Below are 26,677 nucleotides of genomic sequence, written 5' to 3' on the forward strand. Positions count from 1 at the left end.
AATGTCTCATCTGTACATTTTTGCAATGTCTCAACTGTATTTGTGTGCTTATATCAGTGCTGCAACCTTCTCTTAGCATGAGACCATATTCAGATACAAAAAGCATCCCAGAACATTTTCCCACAAGCTCTTGGGAGCCTCTGCTAACCTCATGCCAGCGGCACTTTAAAATAGAAAACAAACCTACCCCTTCCAGGAAGAAAAAGGAGATTTAAATCAGAACAGGGGCTGTGATGGGAGACAATGTTGCATTAGCACAGAGACAACTACTTAAGGTTTGGCAGCTTCTGATTAATACCAAGCTTAGTCCACCTCCCAAGAAAGGTATTTTCCAATTGATTTCTATGGGGTTTGGCTAAGGCCCACAATGCGCATACTGTGGATTACTCCTCTCATCCTAGGCTCTCAAAAGTACTAAACAAATAGGAATTAAGTTAAAAGGGGGAAGAAAGGTCCCAATTTTGCCCTCTTTGCACATGGACAGGTTCAATGGGACTTTCAGGGGGGAGATCAACTGCCTGATGTCTTTTGATTTGATGTCTTTTGATTTGATGTCTTTTTTTACAATTTTGCGAGTAGTATCATGATTTACTTGCAACATCCATTCTCTCATGCCTGACTTGCTCAGTAATCATAAGTACTAACATTGTTCCATTGAGAAGCAGTAAAAATATACAAAAGCTGCAATTTCTCTGACCGCACACCCCTACTGTTAAAATACGGAAAAGACCAAAATCTTCTGTAGAAAAAAAAATTCTAAGTTTTCTGTATTGCTGCTGCTCACTGAAACTTCCTTCTGACACCAGTTCGATGGTAACAGAATTGAGCAATATGCTCCACAGGAAAAGATAACAAAGAATCGATGTCTAAGCAATTTCAGGATCATCTCTGAATTTGATGTCCAGCTGATTAGTTTACCATCATAATGGTTCCTCGGTCCTATTTTAAGCATCTTAGAGAAGAACACTTTGTAACCCAGTTAAAATGCTTCCTCATCAGACAGAAATCAATATCCAACAAGGCAGCAATGACATCTCTCAAATTTTGTTATGCTCCCTACAGGAGTGCTTACAATTATTAATCCCAGGGAACCTACTGCAAAATTGAACAGGTTTTAAATAATCCAGCATAGTAAAAGGAGCTTCTAACAATTCATCCAGAGAAGAGAAGATTGCCTATTCCTGGGAAGAGCCTGGGAAGAGAAGATGCCTATTCCTCCTTCCTTCACCCAGACTGACCAGGTCTGGGTGGCTGTGCCTGTGGTCTTGAGACAAGGCAACTCTCAACACCTGTGTGTCATGGAGGGAGGCAAGGCAAGCCACTCTTGAGAGCATATTCCCTGTGTGTCAATGCTACATAGTTTGGGGTGAAAGGGATGAGGGAATTCATTGCTCTGTTGCCTTTAATTCTCCATAGTCCCTTTGATCTTCACGCAAGCTCTGTTCTTGGAAATATGAGAGAATAGCTCATCTATATCTCACACATATATATGCATACACACACATTCACACATATTTTTATATATGTATATTCTTCATATAGATATATATATATCCCTGTGTGCATTGAGTCTCCTCATCTGTGTAACCGGAGTAGGGCTTATAAGACAGTGTTGCGCTAGATGCCGTGCGTGGCAGATAGGCTTGAATCTTCGCTATACTGGCTAGACATATTATTAATACAGTTACAATAATGCTAACCCATACAGTCCAAGCTATGCAATTATTGCTCACTCCTATTCATTCTCTACTTAAAATTGTTATGCACAGACTTTCTGGTATTCAGTCCTTTCTCTGTTGTTAATGCTCACCCTTTCCATGCCCTCCTGGGTCCTAAGGTCGATGGTGCCAGTCTTAAGAGGGAAGGTTTAAAGTCAGTCACCCGTGTCCTATATTTTTTGTTGGGAGGTATGTGCTCAATATGTGTGTGGGCAGAGGCATCTGTTCCTCCTTGGTTTGGTGTCACTTAGCATTACTTTTACACGCTCTCTGTTTTTTTGTGGTCATTCATTCTTCCCTTACTGGCCCACAAGTTAGTTATAATAACTACTTAGTTTCATTAAACTTTTGCTTAGACTTTTATCACAAATGGCCAAACCATACCATTGCAGAATCAGCATTAAGCTATAGCAGAAGATGGTGCAATGGCACCCTGATGCTTTCCTGGTTGTTGAGCAATGTTTTGCAGTTAGAGCTGAACGGGTTGATAACCACCCACTAAACTCCTTACAGGCTCAGAGGCCCGAGCTGTAACGTTAGTAGAAAGCCGGTGGCCTTCTGCTAGCAATGGCCACCCCATAGTTACTGTGATTCAGAGGAAAGTCTCTTTTGATCTCGCTGCCAGGAAGCCCTCCCAAGGCAAGGAAAGCTCTTGACCTTATGATATAAGGTGTAAGTGTGAATGACAGGTACAGTCCATGCAATGTAGTATGACTTGAGGGCTTTCTTCCTCCTTTATGTCTACACGCTTGAAAACGACAAATGGTAAGTCAGAAGCATCATTAGGCAGAGCTTGGATATGTAACCATTTATAACGTAATATGAAAAGCTACATGACCACAATGAAGGTTTCTGCGAGAGAAAGAAATCAGCTCGCTAGAAGACCCATATGGCATGGAGTGCAGTCTTGGATAAAGTTCTTTTACGCAGCCCCAGAAGTGGCACATACTTAGCAGTAAGTCAAGACACCTTGAATCATGGCCAATACTCAAAAGCAGATACCAACAAGCAGCATATCACACACAGTTCTCTTGGATTAAATCATCCTTGACTTGATTTCATTCTTCATTCTACTCATTTTTCTTAGCATTTTGCTAAAGTCCACTCTGCTTCTACATACAACTTTCTGACCTTTACATTAATGACCCTCATCAACTGGTGGGGTTTTTTAATTCAGAGCAGCTCTAGCTACCTCCGTTACACTCTGCAGATCTGCATTCTAACTCACCTATATTCTAATGTTCCTGGACTTCATGCAATGCACTCCTCTTGCCTAGCTATATGTAAGAGTAGCTGGACCTAGAAAACCTTAGTGCAGTTGTGCTCCTGACTTCCAGGGCCTTGTCCCTAACACTGCAAAACACAATGTGTTCGGCCATTCAGAAGTTCCTCACTCTCTTTTCCTAACGCACCTGAGTGGGGCACCAGCTGGCTATCAGATAATTTTCCAGTCCTAGCAAAAGCCAATATAGGAAAGGAAAATGAAGGCAAATTAGAAGAGAAGGAATCTGGTCTGAGTCAGGCATAAAGAAGCTCACAACGACTTGAACAAGAATGGAAGAAATTATCTGCTTTGTGGATTTAATGGACCAAAAATCATTAATCTGGAATGGTGTTTGCACAGCAAAGTGTTCACAAGGGGGACGTTTCTCCTCCCTCTCCCTCTCTAAAACAGAATGGATGGGGGCAATCTCCTGCAAACACTGCAGCCACAGAAATGGGATTCTCCTGTCCTGATCAGTCAAGAACTCTATCTGTGGCAGCAGAAAAAAGTGAGTACTGGAGAAAGTATCGCACAAACTAGGACTTAGGGGGCTTCACAATCACTCTTGTTTAGTATCAATTGTTTTAAATGATCCATTGGATTACTGCAATCACTGGTGGAATGGAGAATTAAAAGGATGGTAGGGTCACTCATTTGAGAGATAAAAGGTACACATATTCACCTATTTGGTGTTCCAGGACATGCACTGAGAAATTTTGTACTGCTTAAATTAGAAACAGACAGACTCTGGTCTTTTTCCTCAATTGCAAGGGTGATTAAATTCTGAACTAATTAAACTGGATAGTAATTACTTTGCTTGTTTTAATGCACCCTCTAAAAACCGTGTATCATTGTAGTTGTCAGACTGGTGAGTGCTTCTCTTTTTTGCTATTGGTCATCAGAAAGAGCTCCTGGGGGCTCCAACGTTCGCATCCATCGCTGCTCAGACCCACTTCTGCTGGGAGCCAGATGTCCCTGGGCAGCAGAGAAACAATGAGCACCAGACGTTCAGGATCAGAGAAACCCCCAGGAAACCTGAAGAGAAGGCAGTTCGGTAACCAAAGAAAATTCTCCTGTTCAGCTGGTGAATCTGGCAACAGCAAGACAAGAATATTGTGTCCACAAGGAGGCAGGTACAAGAGTCCTGGTGTAAAGTCAGCGAGTGGCTTCAACCGCCTGGCCCATGCAACTGTAGGGCTCACATGGGATTATTTGGGTGGCACCACTGGCCTTCACACCCTGTGCCTGGAGCAGGTGTCTGAGCAGAGGAGGACCATGGCTTGCCCCTGTCCTCCTCCCTGCCATATTTGACCCAACTGATGACCACAGGGCTGGGAGGGTAGAGGGGGAGGATGCCAGCCACTTCCAGTGAGTCACCCTCTCGCTCCTCTTGGAGGGAAGGGAGTAATACTGCTTTCACGCTCTCCCCGGCTTATACCCCAGCTTGCACTTCCTCCACGAGCCATCCCACGCAAAAACAGCCTTTCCTCAGGTAACACCACTCTACCTTCAGTGGGAGTTTGACTGGAAATTGGTTATAGCTGTGGGAAAACAACTTCATCCTCATGAGAGTTTGGTTACAACCACGTTTTCATATTAGCAAGCTATTTAAAGCGTAAGACAAAACATCTCTCTTCTGCTCAGCTCTGGTATCTTAGTCTGTGTTCCAGCCTGATAAAGACTCAGTATTTTTCCATTAATTAAGATGCTTTAATTAGCTGGGACAGCTAATTTAAATTAGCTCTAGGAATAGGTATGGCCCTCAAGAGATCAAAGGACAATGACTGCACTTTATTCAGAACAGTCTGAGGGAAAGCTCTGCTTTAGGAAAGGCATTCAACCAGGTAGACCAAGGCATCATTGGATGCACAGCTGGTCACTTAAATGCATCAGTTTTTATTTTATTTTTTTGCGGAAAGTGCCTGTGGGTCCTTTCTGGAGTTACAGTTTTTCTCACTGTGATGTGATCCCAGCTGGATTTTTGCCTGGACAAAAAAAGACTTTTGGTAACCCTGTAACACTTCATACAACATGAGAACTAGAAATAACACCCCAGCTGTGCCCTTCCAGTGATGGCATACTGCATTTACCCCAGCCCTGAGACAGTCAGGCCGTTAGCAGTTCTTTCCATTACTGCCTTTCTTTCACCACACTGAGGGACCATGCTGTGTGAAAAACCAACACGCTGATGGCACATACCAAGGGTGGCTCACCCAACTTGTTAGCGCATGGAGCAGGGGTGGAAGATGAGATCAGAAGCCTATAAAGGCGCAGGAGATCCACGGCTGATGCTATAGAGGATCACCTGATTCCTGATTCAGAAATGGGCAAAAAGCCTTTCCAAGGAGGCAAGCTGGACTAGAGGTGCAGAAAACAATCAGACATCTTTTCTTTCTCGTTTGCACAAGCACACATCTATCAACAAAGGAGGGAAATGGGGAAAACAAGGTGCAAATTTTGATTGGCCATTGTGATTATTCTAGCAATAGCTTTGCATTTTAAACTCCCTGATGTGTTTATCACTGCAGGAAGAACTTGTTCTGCAGAACAGGTAGGGTCGTCTGCAGGTGCAGACAAATCTATAGATTACTGTTCTCTATACTGAACCATGCCAGTAGGCTGGCCTGTGGAAGGATTTTGACACTAGATATGAACAAAAGTAAGTGTTCACTGAAGAGTGAAATGTTCTAGCTAACCAAAACCTGCCGGAGCCAGGATAGAGTCCTTATCACTGGCACAGATGTGCAGAAAACAGCTGCCTCCAAACCCAACAAAGTACAGCCATTTTAGAAATAGCAGCAACTTCTCATCCTTGTACAAACAGCTGCAGTTGGACATTGTTTGCAAGGGCACAAGATATTTGCTTCTCCCCCATGTTTCACATCACATGTGAAGTGGGATCCCAAGCCAGCAACTTGGACTTCTTGAGACTATGCTTCTTTTTTCCCAGGAAATACCACTTTGAGCTTAACAAACACATCGCCCTGTCCTAACAGAAACATAGGTTCTGTGGGACACGCATGTAAAACATAAGACAGCAGATTAAATTTGGTTCTGCAGATCAGCTGATCCACTTTCCTCCAGGGAGCACATCAGAACAGGAACACGAAAATATGCTCGCAAAAGTCTCTATGGGGTTAACCACCCTACATTCAAATAAGGGTGTTGCATGGCCCACTCTCCACCCTGTCAAACATTGTAAATCCCTATCAGCCCTATATGAGGTACCTCACTCAATACTTGAAGAACCCCAAAGAGCTGGCCAGCATCAATATGAGGCTGACATTTTTTAATACATTTTTCAGTTCATCATTTTTCCAGGAAACCTGGATTTGTTTGGGGGTTTCTTTGCTGTGGTTTTTTTTTTAGCTCTTGTGTTTTAAAATGGTAATCTGTCGAAAAACCTGATTGCTACTAAATACACCAGGAAGGCCTCTTCAAGCAAACAATTAAACAATTACAACGGAAGATATTAAAGTAAGGCTTCTGTGATATGATGGACTTGATTTAAGAGGGTTACAGGAAGCTGGAGCCTGCTGTTCTGTGACAAATTATTTCCCTGAGAAAACCCAGTAAGTGAAACATAATCACATAATGGAATTGGTCTTGAAATATCACTATCTCCAGGGTTTGGAAATCAGCAGCCCCCAGTGACCTTGTATTTAAAATCTTTATTCATGATCTAGGAAAAGAAAAGGTAAACAGCATAAAGGATAAACCAGCAGACAAGAAGGGCCTTCAACTGAAGCAGAGGCTGGCAATGTCAGGTTTGTTTAGTCCATGGGGAACTCAAATGGAAAGACCTCTGATTAGGGAACTTAAGTGAGATGTTACAGGCTACATCAAAACCCAAGTCTGACGAGTCATCTAAAGGCAGGATAGAATGGAGGGTTGTGAAATGGCAGAGCAAGGCAAGCACAAGCAGAAGAAAAACTGAGCTTATTGATGTGATTTAGGGTCATGCGAGAAGTACACATGGTGCCCACCTCAACCTAAGAGGTCTAGCAGCCCTTTGCTTTTCAAACACTGCTGCACTCAAACATCAGCCCAGATCACCAAGATCAGAAAACCAAGAGTGGAAGTGCAAATTGTGCCTTCTCACCCCCTTCAGCTTGAAAAATGAGAACAGTTATGGCACCCCATCGTGAGCCATCCTCTGGGGCCACTGGTAATGCCAGTCAGCCTTCAGGGTGACTCTCGTGATGGCAAGCAGGTAGGAAAGCCTGCTTCTCTCCATGAAAGCCAAAGTGTACTTGGGGCCCCAGAGAGTCTGGCAGTGGCTGTGGCTCCAGAAGGGATTGATTTCATTCCCAAGTGAACATGAGGACCAGGAAATGCCAGGACCCTGTTCCCTAGGACACAGAAAACTGTGCCCAGAAGATGAGCAAAACCAGGGAGGCTATGCTGTGGAAACCTTAGGCTTGAATTCCATGGCTAAAACTGAAGGGGTAACTATTGTGCTTAAAGCAACTACAAAATCTCTGTTCAGTGCTAAATAACACCATACAGTGTTCATCCCTCCCAGAGGGGACATGGGCTGGAGGAAGAACCAACTTTTCCCATGTACCGCAGAATGAGGAGATGGTGAAAGACGCCACAGCCTTTCCAAGCAGCAGCTTTCTGCCTACATCCCTCCCTCCCTGTGCAAAAACCCTGCCAGCAAACTGAAACTTAGACCGGGGTGAGCGGTACCCACGGTTTTCCAGCGTCCCCCTTACTGGAGGGTGAGGCTGCTGTCTCAGCTACAGCCTGTAGGAAAATCCAGAGATGGACAAAATGAGTGATGGCTGCCTGTTTCGACTTTTCCTGCAAACTATGCCCGGCCTTACAGCCACCCTGTATTCCCCGTGGAGCGAGAGTGGCACCTGGTGGTCACATCCCCCTCGCACTAGCCACAAACTGATTTTTATTACTACTTGTTTGAATGCTCGGTACAGTGCAAATGACGGGGGAGCACTTCGTGTAAAGCAGTCCTGATTAACTACATCAGTGACAACTGCTGGCTGCAATTATTCCTGTAACTCACTATTTTTCGACGCCCCTCATCACGCAAGTAGCACCAATTCACAATCTGTCGTTGCAGCATGCCTGCTGCACAAGCCTCCCTACCCACATCATTATGCTCCTGTGAGTGGGAAGGAAGGAATGAGGACCTGTCCTAGCTTGCTGAAAACATGGGTTTTTTTTTTCCTGACTGCTTAAAAATAAAAAAAAAAAAATCAGGGCTTCCTATGCAGGCAGAGATAAAATAAGCCTGTTTCCAATCAGCTACCAAATGTGTATCCCTAGAGGTGCTTAGGGCCACATGTGCCTCGGAAGAAAATGTTGTTATTCTCCTTCTGTCTGTCTCTCAGACATTCTGTGCCTCGGCAAGACACGACTTCTGTAACTCCCTGCACTCTGCAAACCCTGTGAATAATAGATGTGCTCTGAGGCAGAACTTCTGCCGGGGTGCTCCTCACATCACTGACTTGTCTGGCAAGCTGAATTTTTGGTGCAGAAGGGCTCTTTCTGAGAGATGAACAGAAAAACAAGCCCACACAAAGCACTGAACCTGAGACAGCCTGTTTTCATTGAATTCAGATCTTGCCGCTGAGTGATTTTTTGCACGGCTGGAGCATGAGTGCTTCATTAGAGATCAGAAACTGAGGGGTTGTCTGTCCCCTTACTTCTGACGAACATAAGCTCCTACTGGAAGTTTTTCTGCAGCTGGGCCACTGCCTCTCTCCTGGGCAGGGTCTTTGCTGTCTAAGAGCAGCTGTACTCAAACTGCTGCCTTTCCCTGTTTGAGACTTATTTTTTGCCCAGCTGCCCCCTTTCCTAAAATTCACAGGAACATACAGTCTCAGAGATCGGTACCTCTCTGCAGGCTTGGCAGGAGTTTCCCAACGTGTCCAGCAGTCACTAGGCTGGGCAGTGAAGGATGCGCACACAGTGGTACAGGCACACGATACGATAGCACGAGCCGCACCTCGTTAGGAAAACAGACTACAAAGTCTGGGGTTGCATGAAACAAAATCCAGCTCTCCATAGCTGTTGTTCAGCAATAAAATGACGAGAGCAAAGATGAAGCAATTATACAGCAACTGCCACAGAGCAAAAGCTACTGGGGCTGGCTTTTCTATGTGCCAGGCTCACCTTCCTGGGCACCATAACTGCAGTCTGAGAGGGTGCATGCACCACTATGCACCAACACAGGCAGAAACCAAAGAAAGGGTGACTACGTGAGCCCCACAATCAATTTTAATGAAGACTGGGATCTGCAGGTACAGCCTGTGGATGGCTTCTCTGGCTTTTTTACCCAAGAGACCCTTGAGGTAACAGAAATGTGATAGTACGTGATGCATCTCTGATGTATCCTGGAAGGTTCATCTGGTGAAGAAAGCAAAGAAGTACTTAACACCCTTCCCTCCGGCAAGTTTTTTGTCCTGTCCTGTTCCAAGGGTTGCATCCCTGATGCAATGGCAGAGCCTGTGGAAGAAAGAGGTAACTGAGGGGAGAGAGATGGTAGGCAGAGCGCTCCATCACTGGGAACAAGTGCTGAGAATATGGTCATTCAAAGGCAACAACGTAGGAGTGCAAGACCGAAAGAAAAAACAGCTTTGAGGAACAAAGGCTTCATTCTTTCTTGTTCCTCCTTGAGATCTGCCTGCAGATGGCAGAGAAGCATTAATATTCTTGCTCCGTCATCTCGAGAGACACAGAGCTTGCCCTCAGGCTGCCCTCTTCCCCTCTTGGTTTGCAATCATACGGCCAGAGTGAGACAACCACTGCCAACCTCCTAACCACCATCAAGTCCTGTGGAGCTGAGCTGGAGCAGGTCTTGCTGCTGGTTCAAAGATCTGCTTACACAGAAAAGCAGAGCAATGGTAAGCCACAGTGCGAGCTCAAACTGCTGTTGTCACACTAATGCAATGCTGAGGGTCGACCTCTTTTCTGACACACAGGGATTTTTCTGGTTTAGCTTATGTCATGCTGAAACGAGTTTAAAACAAATGAAAAAAAAGTGCCACTTTTATTCCACAACAAAAACAGCCACGCAGGCCACCAGCCTAGTGGAAGGACTGAATTATATTTACCAGTAATTGCTAAAACATTTCTGCCCAGAATCACTCACTGGGCACTTGTACCATGTTCTGCGAGGTCTGTGCAGAACTAGAGGAGGAGTGGTACAACCAGGGCCTGTTTTGGCATCCACGTCACATGCTTCTGCCACAGTGCTAGCACTGCACGTGCAAACGGGGAAATGCTACTGCCTTTCTCCATCCCAACACCTCCCAGGCCACAGCTGCCCTCATAGCTCAAGAAAGGCAACGGTGCTGCTTCTGGGAAAGCACGTGGCCACGAGGCGTGCTCCTGCACGGTGGCTGGAGCTATGCGATGTCTTCTACAGGCTGAAGGTTAGCAGCACAGAAATGGTTACAGACATGGCAGTGCAAAAGAAGAAGTACCAACCTACTTCATGTGAAATACACTGCAGGGTTCAAATGTAAAGCCATAGGGGTAATACAGGACTGGAAAATACCATGTGGAACTGAATTTATTTGATAGCTTTCCTGTGCTGAAAGAGAACAAAAGGAGGAAGAAAACAAGAGTGCTCCCAGCCTATAGAAGGTAAAAGGATGGGAAGAAAGCAAATTAACATTAAACCGTAAATAATAATGCATATTAAATATAATAAAAAATCAGAAATAAATTGTAAACGGACACTAAATAGGAGGGCTGCCTAAAGGCAGCAGTATACACCCCTTTCATCTGCCAGTCTATATTCAATAGCTATAACATTCATGGGGAAAAAAAATCTCAAGTACTCAACAGCCCGGAGAGACAACCTGCTTGGTGTTTGGTGAGACACAAGTCCCCACCAGAGGAGGATGGCAATGCAAACTGGTCCTCTGAAAGGAGCAATCGCTTCTGCGGTGGGAGATGCTAATGCAGCCTGAGACAACAGACCACAGAAACGTCACACTGACAAAATTCTCTTGACACAGCAAACTAAGAGATTTCAGTAACAAGGGAAACTATTTTGACAAAATCTCCTGTAACCGTTTGCTTTGTATTGCTAGAGAATTGTTATCATTCAGAAGAGCTTTACAGTGAGTGAAGTAAAGCACTAGGTCATAGGATTTTGAATTTTAGTACAGATTTAGCCAGATTTTGAATTTAAGTACACAGAGACAAGCAGAAATTCAACATTAAGCTGTTCCCACTGTACTCTCATATACAAGATAAAAAACTGGGCCCCAGGTAGAGCCTGTGCAGTACAACCCAGCATCCTTCCTTTGAAAACTGATGTAATACTTGGCAAGATTTTCAAACCCATTGCTGAAGGCACACCTGCAAGGACCTGTAGGTCTGTGAGCAGAGCAGATGCCCCCACAAGCCAAAGTGACTAAGGCCAGCTGCATGCCGGGACTGCGTGCACCAGGATCTGTTTGTAAAAGCTCTCTCCCACTTCTCATGTGTCCAGATTTCATGCACGTCATTTTTTTAGCTTTTTTTTTTTTTTTAATAGATCCCATATGTTTTGCCCCTCCAAGAGTTAGAAGGAGCTCATGTGGCAAGAAGCCTGTCAGTCTGTCTGTACAGACCTGGGCTCCAGGAGGTACAAGCAAAAGCAAGACACAGATACACACGCCCCTCTTTCCAGTATGTGATCTGGAGGAGGGATTCACATGGCTCTCCTCTCCCTTTGCTACTTCCTCCACCCTGAACAGCACACACCATGCAGTGACATCTCAGGACTGTGCTGAGTGGGCAGCAGCCAGGGACAGCTTGGGGCTGCCTCAGGAAGGGCTCAAAAATCACTTTGGCATTGGCCAGAGCCAAAAAAAAGGCAGGCGTTTACATGCACAGACACAGCCGCTTTAATAGTTCATCTCTCCTAAATGACTGCACATGCTGTTTGCAGAAACATGCAAAAACAGAATTGCAAAATGAACGATTATATTCCTCCTGGTCAGCGGGGTTACAAGCCCTGTGGGCCAGTAGCTATTCTCTCAGGCAAGGCAGGGAAGGAGGCTGGGTTTCTGCAGGACATCGCGGTCCCTGTTTTGTAGGGAAGGAACAAGCACTGCAACACCACGAGACATTGTCAGATCATTTGCATTCATTTGCATGAACATGAAATCTCTGCAGACCCCCAGACCTTGCACACTGTATTAAGAAGCTACCACCAGCTGTAACCATCTTGCAGCAAAAAAAGGTATAATTTCAATGAAACACTAATTGCACAGCACATCTTACTATGGTTCCTCGGGGAGGAGAGAAAAGCTGTGGGGAGGAATGCACATGAGGTTCATTTGCATCAGTTGCCCTTATTATTCCTCCAGGTTCTCTTTTTTTTCTTCAATATTAATTAAAGCTCATGCTGTGACAACCGTGGGGCGGAGACGGAGTGATGGGGAGGCACACTGAGTAGCTGGCAGACATTTCAGCAGGTTTAACTTATCCCACTACATCTTATTTTTTCCTAATTTCCTTATTTTTTCACTAAAAACCTAAGTAGGATAGGCTTATAGGATATTGCGTCTAGGGATAAAAGCCTGATGGAAACAAATTCCTGTTTTCATAAATAACCCTGTTGATCTCCTTCACAGACAATGCACAAACTGCTGTGGATATCCAGAGTTTTCCCCCCTGTTTGGGAAGCTCCCAAACAGGAGGTGTACTCCTGACTGCTTACTCTGCACAGGTTTTGTAGTTACATCCCAGGGGAAACAATGCTCCAAATTGTTTGGGGCTTCAAACAGGTTAACACAGGTCTCATGTCAGCAGCTCTGGAGATAGCCTGCGACTTCTGAACTGATTTAACTTCAAAAAAAAACAGGGTTTCATTTAACACTCTCCTCTCCAGGAGAGTTAATTGGCACCTGAAAAGGTTGTGAACCAGCAGAAGTGTGAAATCCAGTAGTACCACCAAAGCCCTGCATATTTCTCAAATTGCTACAGGAAACGTCCTCCCACCTTCTGCCCTCTTTTTTTCAACTGGAAATCTGGTTTCAAAGCAAGGTCTGCCCACAGTGCCCAAGTATGTCCCTGTGTACATACTTAGCCATGATTTGGATGTACGTCAGCGGAAAGGCTTGCAAAGCTTTCCCTCCAGAGCAGAATCACTTCCCTCCCGTGCTGCCTTGCCATCAGACTGGCCACTCTGCACCAAGGGCAGCAGGGAGACCCAGGCTGGGGCCACTCCAAGGGTCATACCTGCAGCATGCCTCAGCAGGCCTGCCCGGGGCTTTCTGGCCCTTTTCTGGCTCATGGCAGAAGTATTTTTCTTCCATCTCAGGCCTGAGAGTATGCAAACAAAGAGCAATCTAAGCTGCACCACCTCACAGTGCTATGGTGAGAAGCTACAGACAATTCAGAATGTTCATGCTAATGAGCATGAACACTGGCCTTTGCGTGAAAACCTAAACCCTAGTTTTTTCTGACAGTAGGTTTCAGAGTTAACATTCCCTCTTTAAAGTATGCTGTGCGCTCTCTGTATACTCAGGAGGCCTCATTTCTATGAGCTGCTCAGTGTTCTCCTGTAGATGCTGGCCATCTCACTGCCCACTGGCTCAGAGCACATAGTGCATATTTGGGTTATCAAATATCAGTTATATTTTTATAACTATCAGTTATATTTTTAATACAGGCTTTAATAAAAAAAAGGCTTAACAAAAGCTGTTGGGAGTAGAGGTTTATATTTTCCAGATAGTTTAAAACCAAAGCTTACTGTGACACTGACCCGTGCCGTCAGTGACGGCCTTTCCAATCCAACTCTCACATCCATCACCCTCATGAATAGTTGAGAGGCTCAGTGTGCTGTTTCTAAATTGCCGTGGGCCGTGCTGGGCGAGAAATGGACTTCAGAAGTACAAATTGATTGACTCCGTTCAATTAAAAATTAATCTAAACACCATAAATCTAGGTTTTACTTCAATAGCATTGGAATTAGCATTATGCTATATCTAGAACAGGTAAAACCAACTTACACCACGCACACCAAAGCCACGCTCCTGGAAATACTGGCTACTGCTTCCTTGGTCATAGAACAGGCTTGGTATTCAGTACAGACTATAAAAGATAGAAAACTCAAGACATTTTAATTTGAAAATGCCTTTTTGAGTGATTAAATACTTAGAATTGCAAGTGGCAGTGTTTTAAATCGATTGTCGTCCCGTAAGTTTGACTGTAATTTTGCTAACGAAGGCTTTCACATGCATAAATCTTGCTATGAGATCAGGGACTCGGTCTCCTCATTTGTCAAACATCTGACTTTGTAACATTTAAGTCTCAATTTGAATAGCACAAAAAAGGACATTCTTAAACAAGTTTAAGAGTTTCTCCTTGTTCAAAATATACATGCTTTTTGAATGAAAAATCATTAGAATTGTTGTTGAAACTCTGAGTGTTGAGAAAGAATGGCATTTTTTGTGCACAATGTCCAAAGATTCAATAATGTAAAAAGTGTTATGAAAGGCTGGTTGGGGATTTTTTTTTAGAAGAAGGTCATTTTGAGATTAAAAAGTCACAATTGCTACACGCTTCATTCCAATTCCTACATAAGATTTTTTCTCTGTAGAAAGAAATGTCAAGCTCGGCTCACAAGGGACAGCTCACAGCAACCCCAAGCAGGCAGTTCAGCATGCACCGATGCCTGGAAAACGTGCCCTCCAGCAGGCTTGCTCCCTGGGGCTCGCCGATTTGGCGTACACAAAGCTGTGAGCTTTAGTCAAAAGCCAGGCGCCCTCCGGAAGCCTCTCCCATGGGATCCCCACCATCTCTGCCTGTTTTCTTGGAAGTGGCAGAAACTTAGTTATCTCTGAAAGCTCTTGCTTTCTGTCACCTCTGGTTGAAATTAGCCAATGGTCCAGAAGCTGCTGGAAGAGCTCACATAGAGATACACTTCTTCTCACAGAGTTCGGATTTCCTTAGGGAAAGGGGACTAAAAGCATATACCAGAAGCAGATTTTCAAAAGATAGGTTGAGCTACTCGCTGTGGTAAGGAGTAAGATTGAGGAAATCTTGCTGTGTAATCCTGTGACCCATGTAACGACTGAACACGATGGTTCCCTCTCGCCCTAAAATGTCTATTCCTACGTAAGAAAAAAACCCCTCTAAAAATAGAAAACTGCTAGTTGTGAAGGATCAGAACCACACGTGTTTTACGATGAATCTGAGTTTGCCCACAGCGGTGCTGGGAAAACTGAAGCCGGGATTCAAATAGAGCGCTGCACGCATCATTGAAGGAAGGAGCTGCTCCAGCTCTCCCGCTTGGCGCTTTCTCCTCCATATTGCGCGGGCGAGGATGTGCCCAGAGACCGGGCGTCGTGCTGCCGGGGATCCCGCACCGAACCCTGCACGAGCTGCCTCTGCTCAGGAAGCCGACACGGGCTGAGAGGTACTGTAACAGCATTAATGGATGGTCCTCACCGTCAACTGTTATGCTATTGTTAATTACAGCCTCCCGTGGCTGTTTTGCTGTATTATATGTATATATACATATATATTGCTTCAGCTGCTTATGCTTAGGGGTAACTAAGGCCTCCTCCTGCCTCATTCGAGTATCGCTTATGTCAGGGAAAGAGAGGAAATGCTTCTGCGGGTGTCCAGTTCTGCCTGCCCACACCTTCTTGCCTTTTACTCCTGTATATTCCCAGCTTACTCTGCCCTGAGCGCTCCCAGCTGGGAAAAGCCGCACTATTTTACTTCTCAAGGAACATACCTAAAATTCGTCACTGCCTACACTTCCCTCGGAGGCGGCCGGGAGGCTCGCAAGCGAAATTGCATTGGCTTGGATTTAGCGGGGGGCCTCCAACCCTGCCCGTTTGGGTACGTGGGGCTGCAGGCGCTGCTCGCTGACAGCGTGGCCCCCCCGGAGGATGCCGTTCTATGGGGAGCGGCCGGCGCGCGGCAACGTCCCTGGCTCCCGCTCGCCCACGCGGTGCCGAGGCCGCAGGGGCGCGGGCAGCGCGCTTCCCTCCTCCCGGCCAGAGGGACGAGAGGAATGCGCCTTCCTCTACGTCACTCCGCCGCGAGGAGCCCGCCTGACGTATGCCAAAAGCGTCCCCTGCCGCTGCTACGTCACAAGGCAGCTGCACACTGGCTCCCACGTGGCGGCGGAAGTAGAGAAGGGGGCGGGGCGCGCAGGCGGCGGCCAATGGCGAGCGGCTCCGCTCGAGGCCCCGCCCAGGCAGCCGCCGGCGGGAGGGGCCGTTAAAGCGGCGGCGCGGCGGGGCCGGGGCCGGTGCGGGCCGATGGAGCCGGGCGGCAGCAGCACGGAGCGGGGGGACGGCTGCTTCCTGTACTACGCGTACGGCAGCAACCTGCTGCGGGAGCGGCTGCTGCTGAGCAACCCCTCGGCGGCCCTCTGCGCCGTGGCACGCCTGCAGGTGCCAGCGGGAGCGGGGGGTGGCGGTGCCGCGGGGGGAGGCGGGGGCCTGTGGAAGTCCGCTGGCCCTGGTGGAGCCGCGCGTGGGCCTGGCTCCGCCGCCCGGTGCTGCAGGCCGCCCGATCCCTCCTGCCGGTAACGGGGGCGGCCGTAGCAGGGTTCAGGCAGGGGGGTCCCATCACCTTTGACGTCGCAGCGTACGCCGTGATGCTTCGGGCTGCTGGCACTCGGGGCCTGCTGCCTGGTCTGCTCTCAGCCACAGACAGTGTTTGCGTTCGTCCCACCTCTGTGGGTTTTGTCTTACTGGGCTTAACCAAGTCTGTAAGGCTGCCAGCCAAGACCCCGCGCGAAAAGAGTTAGGAGCCTGGAAATGTAAGCGGCAGGTGCTCCGTTGGGTTTACGGGACAAGTTTCTGGCAGTTTTAAAAGGATGATGCTTTGTTAAAAAAAATCAAAATTCCTTCTTCCCTTCCACCACGCTGGTTACACATGAAGAGCCCTCCCTGCCCTGTGTGTCAGGCGGGATGCAAGCTTTCACCCAGTGCTGCACAGCTGCAGTTGACACCTTCCTAGGCCCGGGCAGTGCTGCTCCCGCCTGCCGTTATTAAATGTTAGTGTATCAACTTGGCTTTAATGTAGACTTGGGAATACGAGCTCGTGGTCATTAAGCTGTTGATGTACAGATCTGTACAACTGGAAGGATCCTTGGAGGAGCAGAGCATTGATTGATACCACTTAAGGACAACTTGACGTTCCTCTTGGGGTAGCTGGCAGGAAACGATCTATGTTAGAGTGTGAAGTTCCAAAACCTTGTAATTAATAAACTCCCTATAGTCAGATACCCTGTGTCTCTTGGGACCATCGACCTGGCAACTGAGGCCTGCTCCTGTAAAGCGTGAGTGAGGCGCTTACAGATACCGCTGAGGAGCTGAGCGTGCTGAGAGCCCAGCACCTTGCAGGATCAGACCTTGGAGGTGAGGATGAAAGCAGTAGTATTGCACACTTACCTTGGAATAAAAGAAAGCCCTGTGCTTCAGCTCTCCTTCTGGGTTTCAGGTAGATCTTCAGGTTACACAGTAAGCATCTCTCACCACGCTGCCGGTTAGCTGTTCAGGAGCTGGCAAGCAGGCGCTAGCTTTTCTAGCCGGCCTCTGGCTGGTTGCTGTGCTCCCTGCTAACACGGGGTGGCTTCGCTCCCTTGCTTCAAGCTGGAAAATCGCCGATACTTGGGAGTGAGGAAGCGCACAGAGGTTGGAGCTGATTTCTGTTAATTGTTCTGTGGTAGTACCACGTTGGCTTAAAAAAAAAAAAAAGGAAAAATAGCCTGCAAGCAAAGTACTTTGGATGCTAAACTAGAATATTAAATTCACTTCCCTCTGTTTTTATTTTTTAAAGCTTTGTTAATCTTTAGTCAAAAGCTGTAAGAAATGGGATGTGTAACAAGCACAGAAAGGGTATTACGCTGGTACGTAAAAGAAGGGCCAAAGACCAAACTCTTGACCCAAGAAAGTATCTAGTGTGTTTGTTCTCTCTTCCCTACATTGCTGTGTTTGCCCGCATGGTGTAAAGTAGTGTTTCCTGCTTCCAGAACCGGAGCTAACTGCGCTATTTCTGTATGGTCTCTGGTATCTGACTTTTATACAACTCCTTGCAGGTATTCGGTGTGGGTCAGGTCCAAGAAAATATAACTGGAGGAATAAGATAAAAATTGGTGCCTTTTTTTTTTTTTTTTTTTTTAAACTAGACTGCTGTGAGCATTCTTGGCTCTACAGAAGTATTTCCTTGGGACTGTCCTGGAAGCATTTCTCTACATCTGTCTCTTCAGTCTGCGACTTGACTGGACTATTTACTTGTGTGCAAATTACTTGGGCTTGACTGTCTGCAGGGTCTGGTCCAGAGTGCTCCTCACACAGTAATTCAGTGACCCGAACATTGCAAAGCCATTTTGCAGCAGCTTGTCGAACAGTTGATGACTGGTGTGTCTAAGTAAACTTTTTTCCTAGTGAAATTAGTTTAGTGGGGAACATTTTATGGGGAAGGAAGATGACTCTATTGATGGAGTAAACAGTATGGCTTTGCCAGGCTGCTGATTATCCCTTACACAAAAAAAAGTTAGTGTTCTGATCAGTGCTGTTCTTCTGTGTGTAAGCCTCCAACTGGTCAACTTTTGCAACCTTTTCCCCATATCTGTTAGGACATATTACAAGAAGGTAATGTGTCTCAGTGCGTATTAATATGTACACGCATATATTTCAAATCAAAATTATCTTACAGCTTAAAGAGGGTGATGGGTGATAATGAGAAATAAGCAAAGCTGTGGGGTTGTATACATTTGGGCTTTATTTTTGTTGGGTTTTTAAAATCTTTTTTGCCTTTGCCAGATTTTGTTGTTGTGGTTAAGCAGGTAGTCTTCCTTAAAGGTTTTGTTGTTGTTTTGTTTTGTTTTTTTTTTTTCTCTACTGCTAGGGGGTCCACAAATTGGCTAACAAGTAGGAGAGGAAACTGAGCATGTGGAGTCAGATGGGAGATTACACTGGAAAAATTCAAGAACCTGCTATTCTTTTTTGCCTATATAGTAATATTTGATATTACTTGTAAGAAGTTCTAAAAGAATGTTTCAACTTGCAAAAACCTGAATAAGCTCACTCAAGGAGGCATATGCCTTGGCTTAAAAATACCCAAGAATGTTCCAGTTGAGTGATGAGATGGCACAAGACACTGGAAAATACACAGGATGGTATTTTACAATTGGGCAGTTGTATTGGTCCATGAGGACAAGACCCAAAGCTCCCCATCTTGTAGGTTTCTTTACCCTTACTATTTTCCTGGACCCTGCATGGTAGCATTTAAGTCTTAAAACAGCACCAAAAGCTGCAAAGGAATGGGCACCAGGTAGGCATGTCTTTTGAGGAACAAGAAGAAGGCACTAGTCAGTTCCCTCCTTCATGGTACACCTCAGCCAAGGGCCCTTCAGATTGTCTAATGGGAAGCACATCAGCAATCCTGTCACTGCCAACGCTGCTTGACAAAAGCCAAGCTGACATTTCTTCAGCGCTACTGTGTTTACTGCAGAATTGGGTACGTGTGCTGCTCTTGAAAGAGGGCTACCTCCACTTTCTTCTCACTGCTAGAAATTGTTAGCTAATGTTTAGGCCAGACTACTAAGAGGTTTGGATGTTGATCCAGGTCTCCACAGACTGAGACTTTTATCAGTAGTGCTCTCTGCCAGACCTCTTTTCCCTTTGTCCCAAAGCTGCCATTTCTCATGGGGAGGTGGACAAGGCTGACTTCAGCCCCTCGTGAGATGGGAGCTGGATCACATCCCGCCTGTCTGTTCCTCCTTCTGTGGCTCAAACTGACTACTTGTAGACTCTCCTTTAGCTGCCCCTTTTATGTCAAGAATCGCCAACAGCCCTTATCTTAAGTGGAAATTGATTCTCTGCATTGTTTTCATTTGCAGGATTTTAAGCTCGAGTTTGGCCATCATCAAGGCAGGACAAGTTCTGTCTGGCATGGAGGTACAGCCACCATTGTTCAGAGCCCTGGAGACGAAGTATGGGGAATAGTGTGGAAAATGAACGCTAGCAATTTAATTTCACTGGATAAGTAGGTGACTTAACTTTTGCTGTCTTCTACTATTTTAGAGAGCAATTGAAAAGTAGTAGTTAATTTTTGGGAAAGAGCTGTGTGGAAGTTTTGGTGTTGGAATCAAGAAGATGCTTTGGATATTAATATGTGAATTTCACTTCACAGTACATGTATTGACTTGTAGCACATTTGTGATTAAAAGGCCTTGTTTTCAAGCTAAAACTACTTAGGGGTATTTTAATAAGGTGTGGACCTTGATTTGGAGCTGATATATTGGTCAGGCTCTTTTTTTTTTTTTTTTTTTTTAATCCCTGTCCTCACAATGTCCTGTCCCTTAAATTACTCTAAACTCTGTATTTGTCCTGTAACACTTTTTCCATTGCTTTAGGAACAGTTTCCTTTGAGACTGACATCAATTTCTGGGTCTATACATCTGTAAACTCCAATTGTAGTGGAAAAGGAAGGGATGAGGACAAGACTTTGCGGAAGAGGAGGAGATCTTTAATACAGGCAAAGGGACCTTTTGAGGAGGTTATTTTGCATGTCTTCTCTTCTGAGGATTCAAACTTTTGTGAACTTGAGGTAGATCTAAGCAGGGAGCTGGGGTGGTTTTGTTTTTCCCTTTGAAGGGGAGAGGCTGCCTGCACCATTACAATGCATGCCAGAGAATGTTCTGCCTGTGCCTGATAATTAAGACAAGTTTAAGGCAACTTGAGCAAGTCATTCTCAGGCTGAAGTCTGGAGGACCACCTGGGTAAACAAGTCAAGGAGTAGCATAACTTCTTGCAGGGTCTAAGGCAGGACTTAGAACTTAATATCCAAAACTTTGGCTGGTGTCATGTGTTTATTGCAGCTTTCAGGATGCGCCTGCACAGCATGGTGCTTCTGGTACACAAGCATCGTTTGTTCAGAGCAGTTCATCACTGTCAATTAATTCCAGTAGAAATCTGGGCTAGTGAGGCTAAGGAAGCAGGGCATATTAAACCCATTGAAAGCATTACATTAATACAGTTCTCCGGCCTCTGGTACTGTTGCAATTTTGGTTATGGCTGCACTGTGCTGTGTAGACATGTCCCTACAACTTTGGCCATGACGCTTGAAGTTCCAGCTTGCTTTTCATTGCCTACAGTGAACCTGAAATACAACAGAAACTGTTGCCCAAGTTCTGTTGGCACATCATGGGAATAGGCACTCTCAGCACTCTCAAGTCCTGGTTGGGTGTGTTAGTCCCAAGCAGGAGGGCATCTAGCTGGTATGCTTCTGGTTGGGGAGAGCTTCATGTGTCCCTGCTTTATTATCTCCCTAGTTCCCCCTCTGTTGCTTACACTAGCACTTACCTCCTGGTCCTCTTTCTGCTGACCTTTACTGAAATCTCCTGATTTACCATGTTTTCCTAAAGCGTAAACTTCAGAAGAATAAAGATGCTGTCTGACAGCATCTGCTTTGATAGTAACATTGTGTTCCCCCTATGAGGACAGGAATTTGTATTTTAACTTCTAAGTGTTGTTTACATACTGTAGAATTGCAGATCCCTGCCATTTGTTTGAGAGGGGATAAACTTTAATGCTGGCTAAGATACTAGAGACTTCAGTGCTGTACCATCACCAAAAACTGCAGGACGGACACTAGCATTAAAGATTGCTTTTTCCCAGCTGCCTCATTGATGCCATGAAGGTGGACTGGCAATGGAAGGAAACAGGATGTGTTCTTGGTTTTTATAATGATAGTCGATAGTGTTCATCTAAGGATTGCTCCTAACCTACTCAAAAGAGCCTGCTGAAGATCTTGGGATTCTTTGGCTGTGTGCAAGCAGATATATTTGTAAGTTCTAAACCAAGTTTATTTCCTGGAATTTCCATGTATCAAGAAAAAAAATTTTCACTATTTGCACCCCACCTTCCCCCCCCCCCCCCCCCCCGACCCCCACAGATAAAGAAGTCAGTACTTTGTTATCCAGAAGCAGAGGAGGGAATGGGAATTGATGCTGCATGTCATTAGTTAAAATATTAGTAAAACAATGTAATATATAGAAAAGAAATATGGGAGGGGAATCTTTTGCTTAGATGGCTGAACTTTTTGGCTTCAAATGCATTTTGATGCTGTCTCATGGTCAGATTTTTTTTTTGTCCTCTGTACTTCACAAATCTGTAAGTTACAGACTAAATCATTACTTTTCCTCATATATCCTAGCAATGAATGTCACTTAACTGTAACATTTCTCTTGCTCTCACACACCCACGACTTATTTTGCAGTCTGTTGACCTTGACTGGAAGCTAACTTGCAGTTAGCTTCCAGTCTCTACTTGCACTTAACCTAGTTACTCGCATAACATGGCCCGTGTTATGTATGTTAAATAACTTGAAATGGTAGTAAGTCTTTGTAAGAAAGAGAAGTTATCAAAATGATATTTTGATGAGCAGCATTAAAACCCATGTTATCACTCATATCTAAAGCACATCTAAAGTTAATTATGCTATAAAGTCTGTCTTGTATTGCTTAACCTTCTTGTTTACTTCTTACTATTTCCTCAGACTTCTATTGGTGGCTAAATGCTAATGGTTAAAGACAACAAGTAGCCTTGTTTTTTAGTTTGATTTTGTTTTCCTAAGACAGCATAATTTTGCTAATAAAAATGGTTTTTGCCCTGATATAGCTCATTGTTGCTGTACACATCTTGTGCAAATTAAAGGGTGTCTTGGATTATTCATTGGAATGTGCATTGCAAGAGTTGTGTGACTTTCCCCTTATTCAAATGTAACGTAATGGGCGAGATAAAACTTTGCAATTGTTTCATTATCTGAGCGGCAGGTAATGAATGATATGTGCCTGGCTTATTAATTCTGATAATCTTGGTTGTGTTTCTCTTGTAGATTACTAGACTTGCACAGTAATTAATTCACAAGGAGTATTCTCTCTCTAACTTTGCAAGTTAACCACTAGTCATCTTTCTTACAGAGCTGAAATGATACAAGTAGATGCTGCTGCTTCTTCAGAAACTTATTTTTGGATATGAAACAAGTTTGCACAAAAAGTACTGGAATATGTTTTGCTTTATTTGTTTTTCTTTGTCTGTTAACAGAGCAGACCAGTGTCCTGCCTTGATTTCTAATAAATGCATATGTTTAATTGCACAGTTTGTTTGAAAGATGCATCAGTTATTTGGCATGAAAGGAATATATGTCCTTTACAGGCAAGAGGGAGTTGAAGATGGCATTTATGTCCCAATAGAAGTTAATGTCTACACTCAAGCAAGAAAGGTACTGACCTGTCGAAGCTACCAGATGAAGGACTATGTCTGTGGTCCCCCTTCTCCTCAATATAAAAAGGTAGGTGTTGCATCACTGTAATTTTGGAGAGAATGAACAGAAATATATAATGCAGTACTTCTGTCCTACTTAATAAGTACTTTATTTGCAGTGGATGGAAGGCATGAGTAACTCTAATGTAAAGGTATAACTTAATCCTTGTGCAATGTAATAGTGTAATGATACTCGCAGAAGATTGCTAGCTCTTAAAGGCCTACTAAATCAGTTTTGGGTTTTGGCTTAGTTATGCCTTACATGAAGCATCTATTTAACTCATTAATTAGTTATGACACCAGGATTTCTGAAGGATGTTGTTTACATATATGCAGCAATTCTTTATTTGAAAAATTAATGTACTCCACTAAAAGGACAGAGGGAAACTTCTGTGGGGAGAATACAGCACCTGGCTTGTAGTCTCAAGGACACAAATTATCCCTATTGTCTTATGAAGTATCTATCATTTAATACAGGAGTCCACCTGCCTCCTTTACCAGATGCATCATCAGTATATTATTACAGGACTTCCAGCAACATTGCAGGGCACTGCAGGGTTCCCACTTGATGGCTGGTGAGGCAGAAGTGTTTCAACACTGTTCTGCAACACGCTGACTCTATAGAGACATATGATCCAGTCACGCAGCACGCCTGACCTGCTTAGCTTGTGAGATCTGATGCGGGCCTAGCCTGGGGTGGCATGACTGCATGGCTGGAATTGTGCAGCTATTAGCAATTGCAGATAGACATAACTGTAACATGTTGACTTTTTCTACCGAAAGCAAAGAAATCGGGCTTGAGCTTGTAAAATCCCAAGTGTGCCGCCTCCCCTTAACTGAGGAACTCGCTCCTATGAATCAGCTTCCAGGCCAGCTGCTGCAGGACTTCTGAAGAGAAAGCTTGCTTAGAAAGCAAGCTCTGCTACTTCACAAACCTCCTCCCTGCCAACCTGCTTCCTGTCAAGACAGATCTTCAGGGCTTTTCAGGGAGCCAATACATAGTCTGCTGCCGCGTGTCAGCTCTCACTAGTAAGCTGTAAGAGAGGACCTCCAATACTGGCAACTTTATCTAGCTAAACATTCCCTCCTGCTGTTGTCAGGGTCAGTGGTTAGTTCTCTTCTTCCCCCCTGCCCCCAGTTTTTATTTGTTTAAGTTAACCAGGCAGGAGGGCTAAAAATTTAGTACAGGTGACTGCATTGGCACATGGTGATCTACATCCATCTACTGTTGTGTACTTTTTGTGGCAAACTTCATCCCTTCTAGACACCTCATCCTCAAATTTCCTGGCTGTTGAATGCGTGAAAGAATATTTACAAATAGTGTCAGCTTTTAAAATCTGTGTATTTATCTATTCATTTCTATATGGGAACTTGCTGGTGTCTCTTTCAAGCCTTGGCTCCTACAGCGTCCTCTTTTCCTCTCACTGTCACTTCTTTTCTCTTGCACCAATAGTTAAGTTTATTTTGTATGTAGAAGGAAAGCTGCAGTAACAAACTCTAAGGAATGTGTGCTTTCTCAGTAAGCTAAGCATCTGTTTCTGTTACTCCTATAACCTGTCTAGGCACTCACTGTTGTGCTTTGGATTTGAACAGCTTAGTTTTAAAAGTAACTTCAGTAATACATGCTGTTTCTCACTCAGATGTGATACTAAGGCTGGCTAAAGGCATAAAAAGTACTTCTTATCCTCGCTGGAAGAAAGAATGGAATAACTGAGTAACAGCTTAATTGTACAGCCTTGTGCATGTTAGTAACATTTCAGAATCTTAGGGGTATGCCTTGGTAGTTACAAGCCCTTTCAGAGTAATTTTGTTGACACTTAATTCTCTTGTTACCTGAAGTGGTTCTTCCCGTATAAGTAAATGTTTGGAGGGGTCTGTCCTTCCTAACACTATTATTGAAAGCTTTCTCCTCCCCCCCCCCCCCCCCCCCCCCCCCCTTTTGATTATAGGTTATCTGCCTGGGTGCAAAACAGAATGGCTTGCCAGCTGACTATCAGAAGAAATTAGAAGCTATTGAAACTAATAACTATGCAGGGCCAGTGCCAATCATGGAAGAGATTGAAGCTGCTATTAAAGCAAAGAAAATAAATTCTGCATAGAATACCTCTGCACTTGCTTGGCCATTCACCTTGATTTAGATACCTCTCCTCACTTTGCTGATCAGCAGTTTCTTTATTTATCAAGAAAAGATGAGTTTGCTGTGGATCTACAGTAAGCCATTAGACATAATTTGCAGTCTGAAGATACACTGACATTGGTGACTTCTTCACTTTGTATGTATAGCTTGAGTACATGCTGAAGTTTTTGCAGATTTGGAAATTACCTTTTTGTAATTGTCATGCAGTGCTGCATGCAAATTTGTGCTTCATATATCCTGTTTATAGACCTTTTTAAAAGAAAAGGGCCATCTTTCTGGGTATTGGCATCTGTTGCCTTCTGAGGAATAAGGGCTGCAGGATCAGGCCCTTCGTTTTTAAATGTTGTATACACAAAGAGTGCAAAGTAGACTCAAAACTCTAAACCAAGATTAAACTTTTTTCTCTGCTGCTTCTCTTAATGATTTAAAGCCCAACCTATTTGAGCTATGGAGCTCCTGTTTCTGTTTGTATAGTTAGTAAAGAAAGCAGAGTAATTTTTTTTAACTATCTCTGTGTTTTTAAGTGTTAGTCCAAAAGGCAACCAAGGCCTGAACACAACATTCAGGAAAGGATCTCATTCAAAGCGTAATGGCCTCCTCCTTTCTATGTCTAGTAATCATCATAGGTAAACTGATTAGGTATAACCACCAGATTTTAATTTGTTTTAGTTAGATAATTCCAAGGTTTTTTAAATTACCTTTTTGACTGGCTTGTTGCTTAGCTAGGCCTTGGTCTCATGACCAGTGAAATCAGGAAGTTTCCTGTGAGTCCTAGCGCATTTGTTTCATGGTTTTGTTTTGTCTATTAAACCCCAGATGAACAGGCTGGGCCTCCCCTCCTCCCCCCCCCCCCGCTTTGATAACCCCATGCAAAACTGGAAGCTCTTTTAAGGTTTAGAGTATTTACCTTTATGGTACTTGGCAACCCCTGTAGGTAGTCTGTGGGGGACAAGGAAAATTTGACAACCTGGAAGATGTCAAACGACGAAATTTTGGCTTATCTTCTGTATGGTGCATTTTTTTTTCTCTTGATGTACAGAGGGGTGTAAGATATAATTGGTGTCACTGTGTGAATGCTTAGATAGACAAATGGCAAAGTAACAGACTTACCATGTCTTCTCTGCATAAAATTTTTCTGTAAACTTCTGCCAGGGATGTACAGGTGCTGCCCTGATGTCACATGCCCATTTCCAGAGTTGGGCACTGTGCCTGCAGTAAAATGTGGTACTTTCTGTATTAGTACTGTCTAGTCTGAAACTGAGTAAATAAAATTGTGATTACCAAACCTCTCCTG

The 26,677-nt window shown here is 44.5% G+C and overlaps 2 protein-coding genes across 4 annotated transcripts in view; one reads left to right on the plus strand and one right to left on the minus strand.

Annotated features, from left to right (window-relative positions):
* The window catches only part of ENTPD3 (ectonucleoside triphosphate diphosphohydrolase 3), a 51,163-nt gene extending 35,255 nt beyond the window's left edge, over positions 1-15,908 (minus strand). For both annotated transcript variants that reach the window (XM_075493243.1, XM_075493242.1), the window contains exon 1: positions 15,695-15,908. The gene's annotated coding sequence lies outside the window, so the exon portion shown is untranslated. The remainder of the gene's footprint in view (positions 1-15,694) is intronic.
* Positions 15,909-16,198: 290 nt separating this feature from the next.
* GGCT (gamma-glutamylcyclotransferase) lies at positions 16,199-25,735 on the plus strand. 2 transcript variants are annotated; one of them, XM_075493244.1, is made up of 4 exons: positions 16,199-16,361; positions 19,820-19,965; positions 23,139-23,274; positions 25,196-25,735. In XM_075493244.1, exons 1-4 carry the CDS (start codon positions 16,227-16,229, stop codon positions 25,343-25,345), a joined length of 567 nt encoding a protein of 188 aa, XP_075349359.1. In that variant the 5' UTR covers positions 16,199-16,226; the 3' UTR covers positions 25,346-25,735. The 2 variants fall into 2 exon arrangements, with proteins under 2 accessions (XP_075349359.1, XP_075349360.1); XM_075493245.1 differs by lacking the exon at positions 25,196-25,735 and adding an exon at positions 23,724-25,173.
* The last annotated feature ends 942 nt before the right edge of the window (positions 25,736-26,677 follow it).

Source organism: Mycteria americana, chromosome 2 (genome assembly GCF_035582795.1).
Source record: "Mycteria americana isolate JAX WOST 10 ecotype Jacksonville Zoo and Gardens chromosome 2, USCA_MyAme_1.0, whole genome shotgun sequence".
Lineage (NCBI taxonomy): Eukaryota > Metazoa > Chordata > Aves > Ciconiiformes > Ciconiidae > Mycteria > Mycteria americana.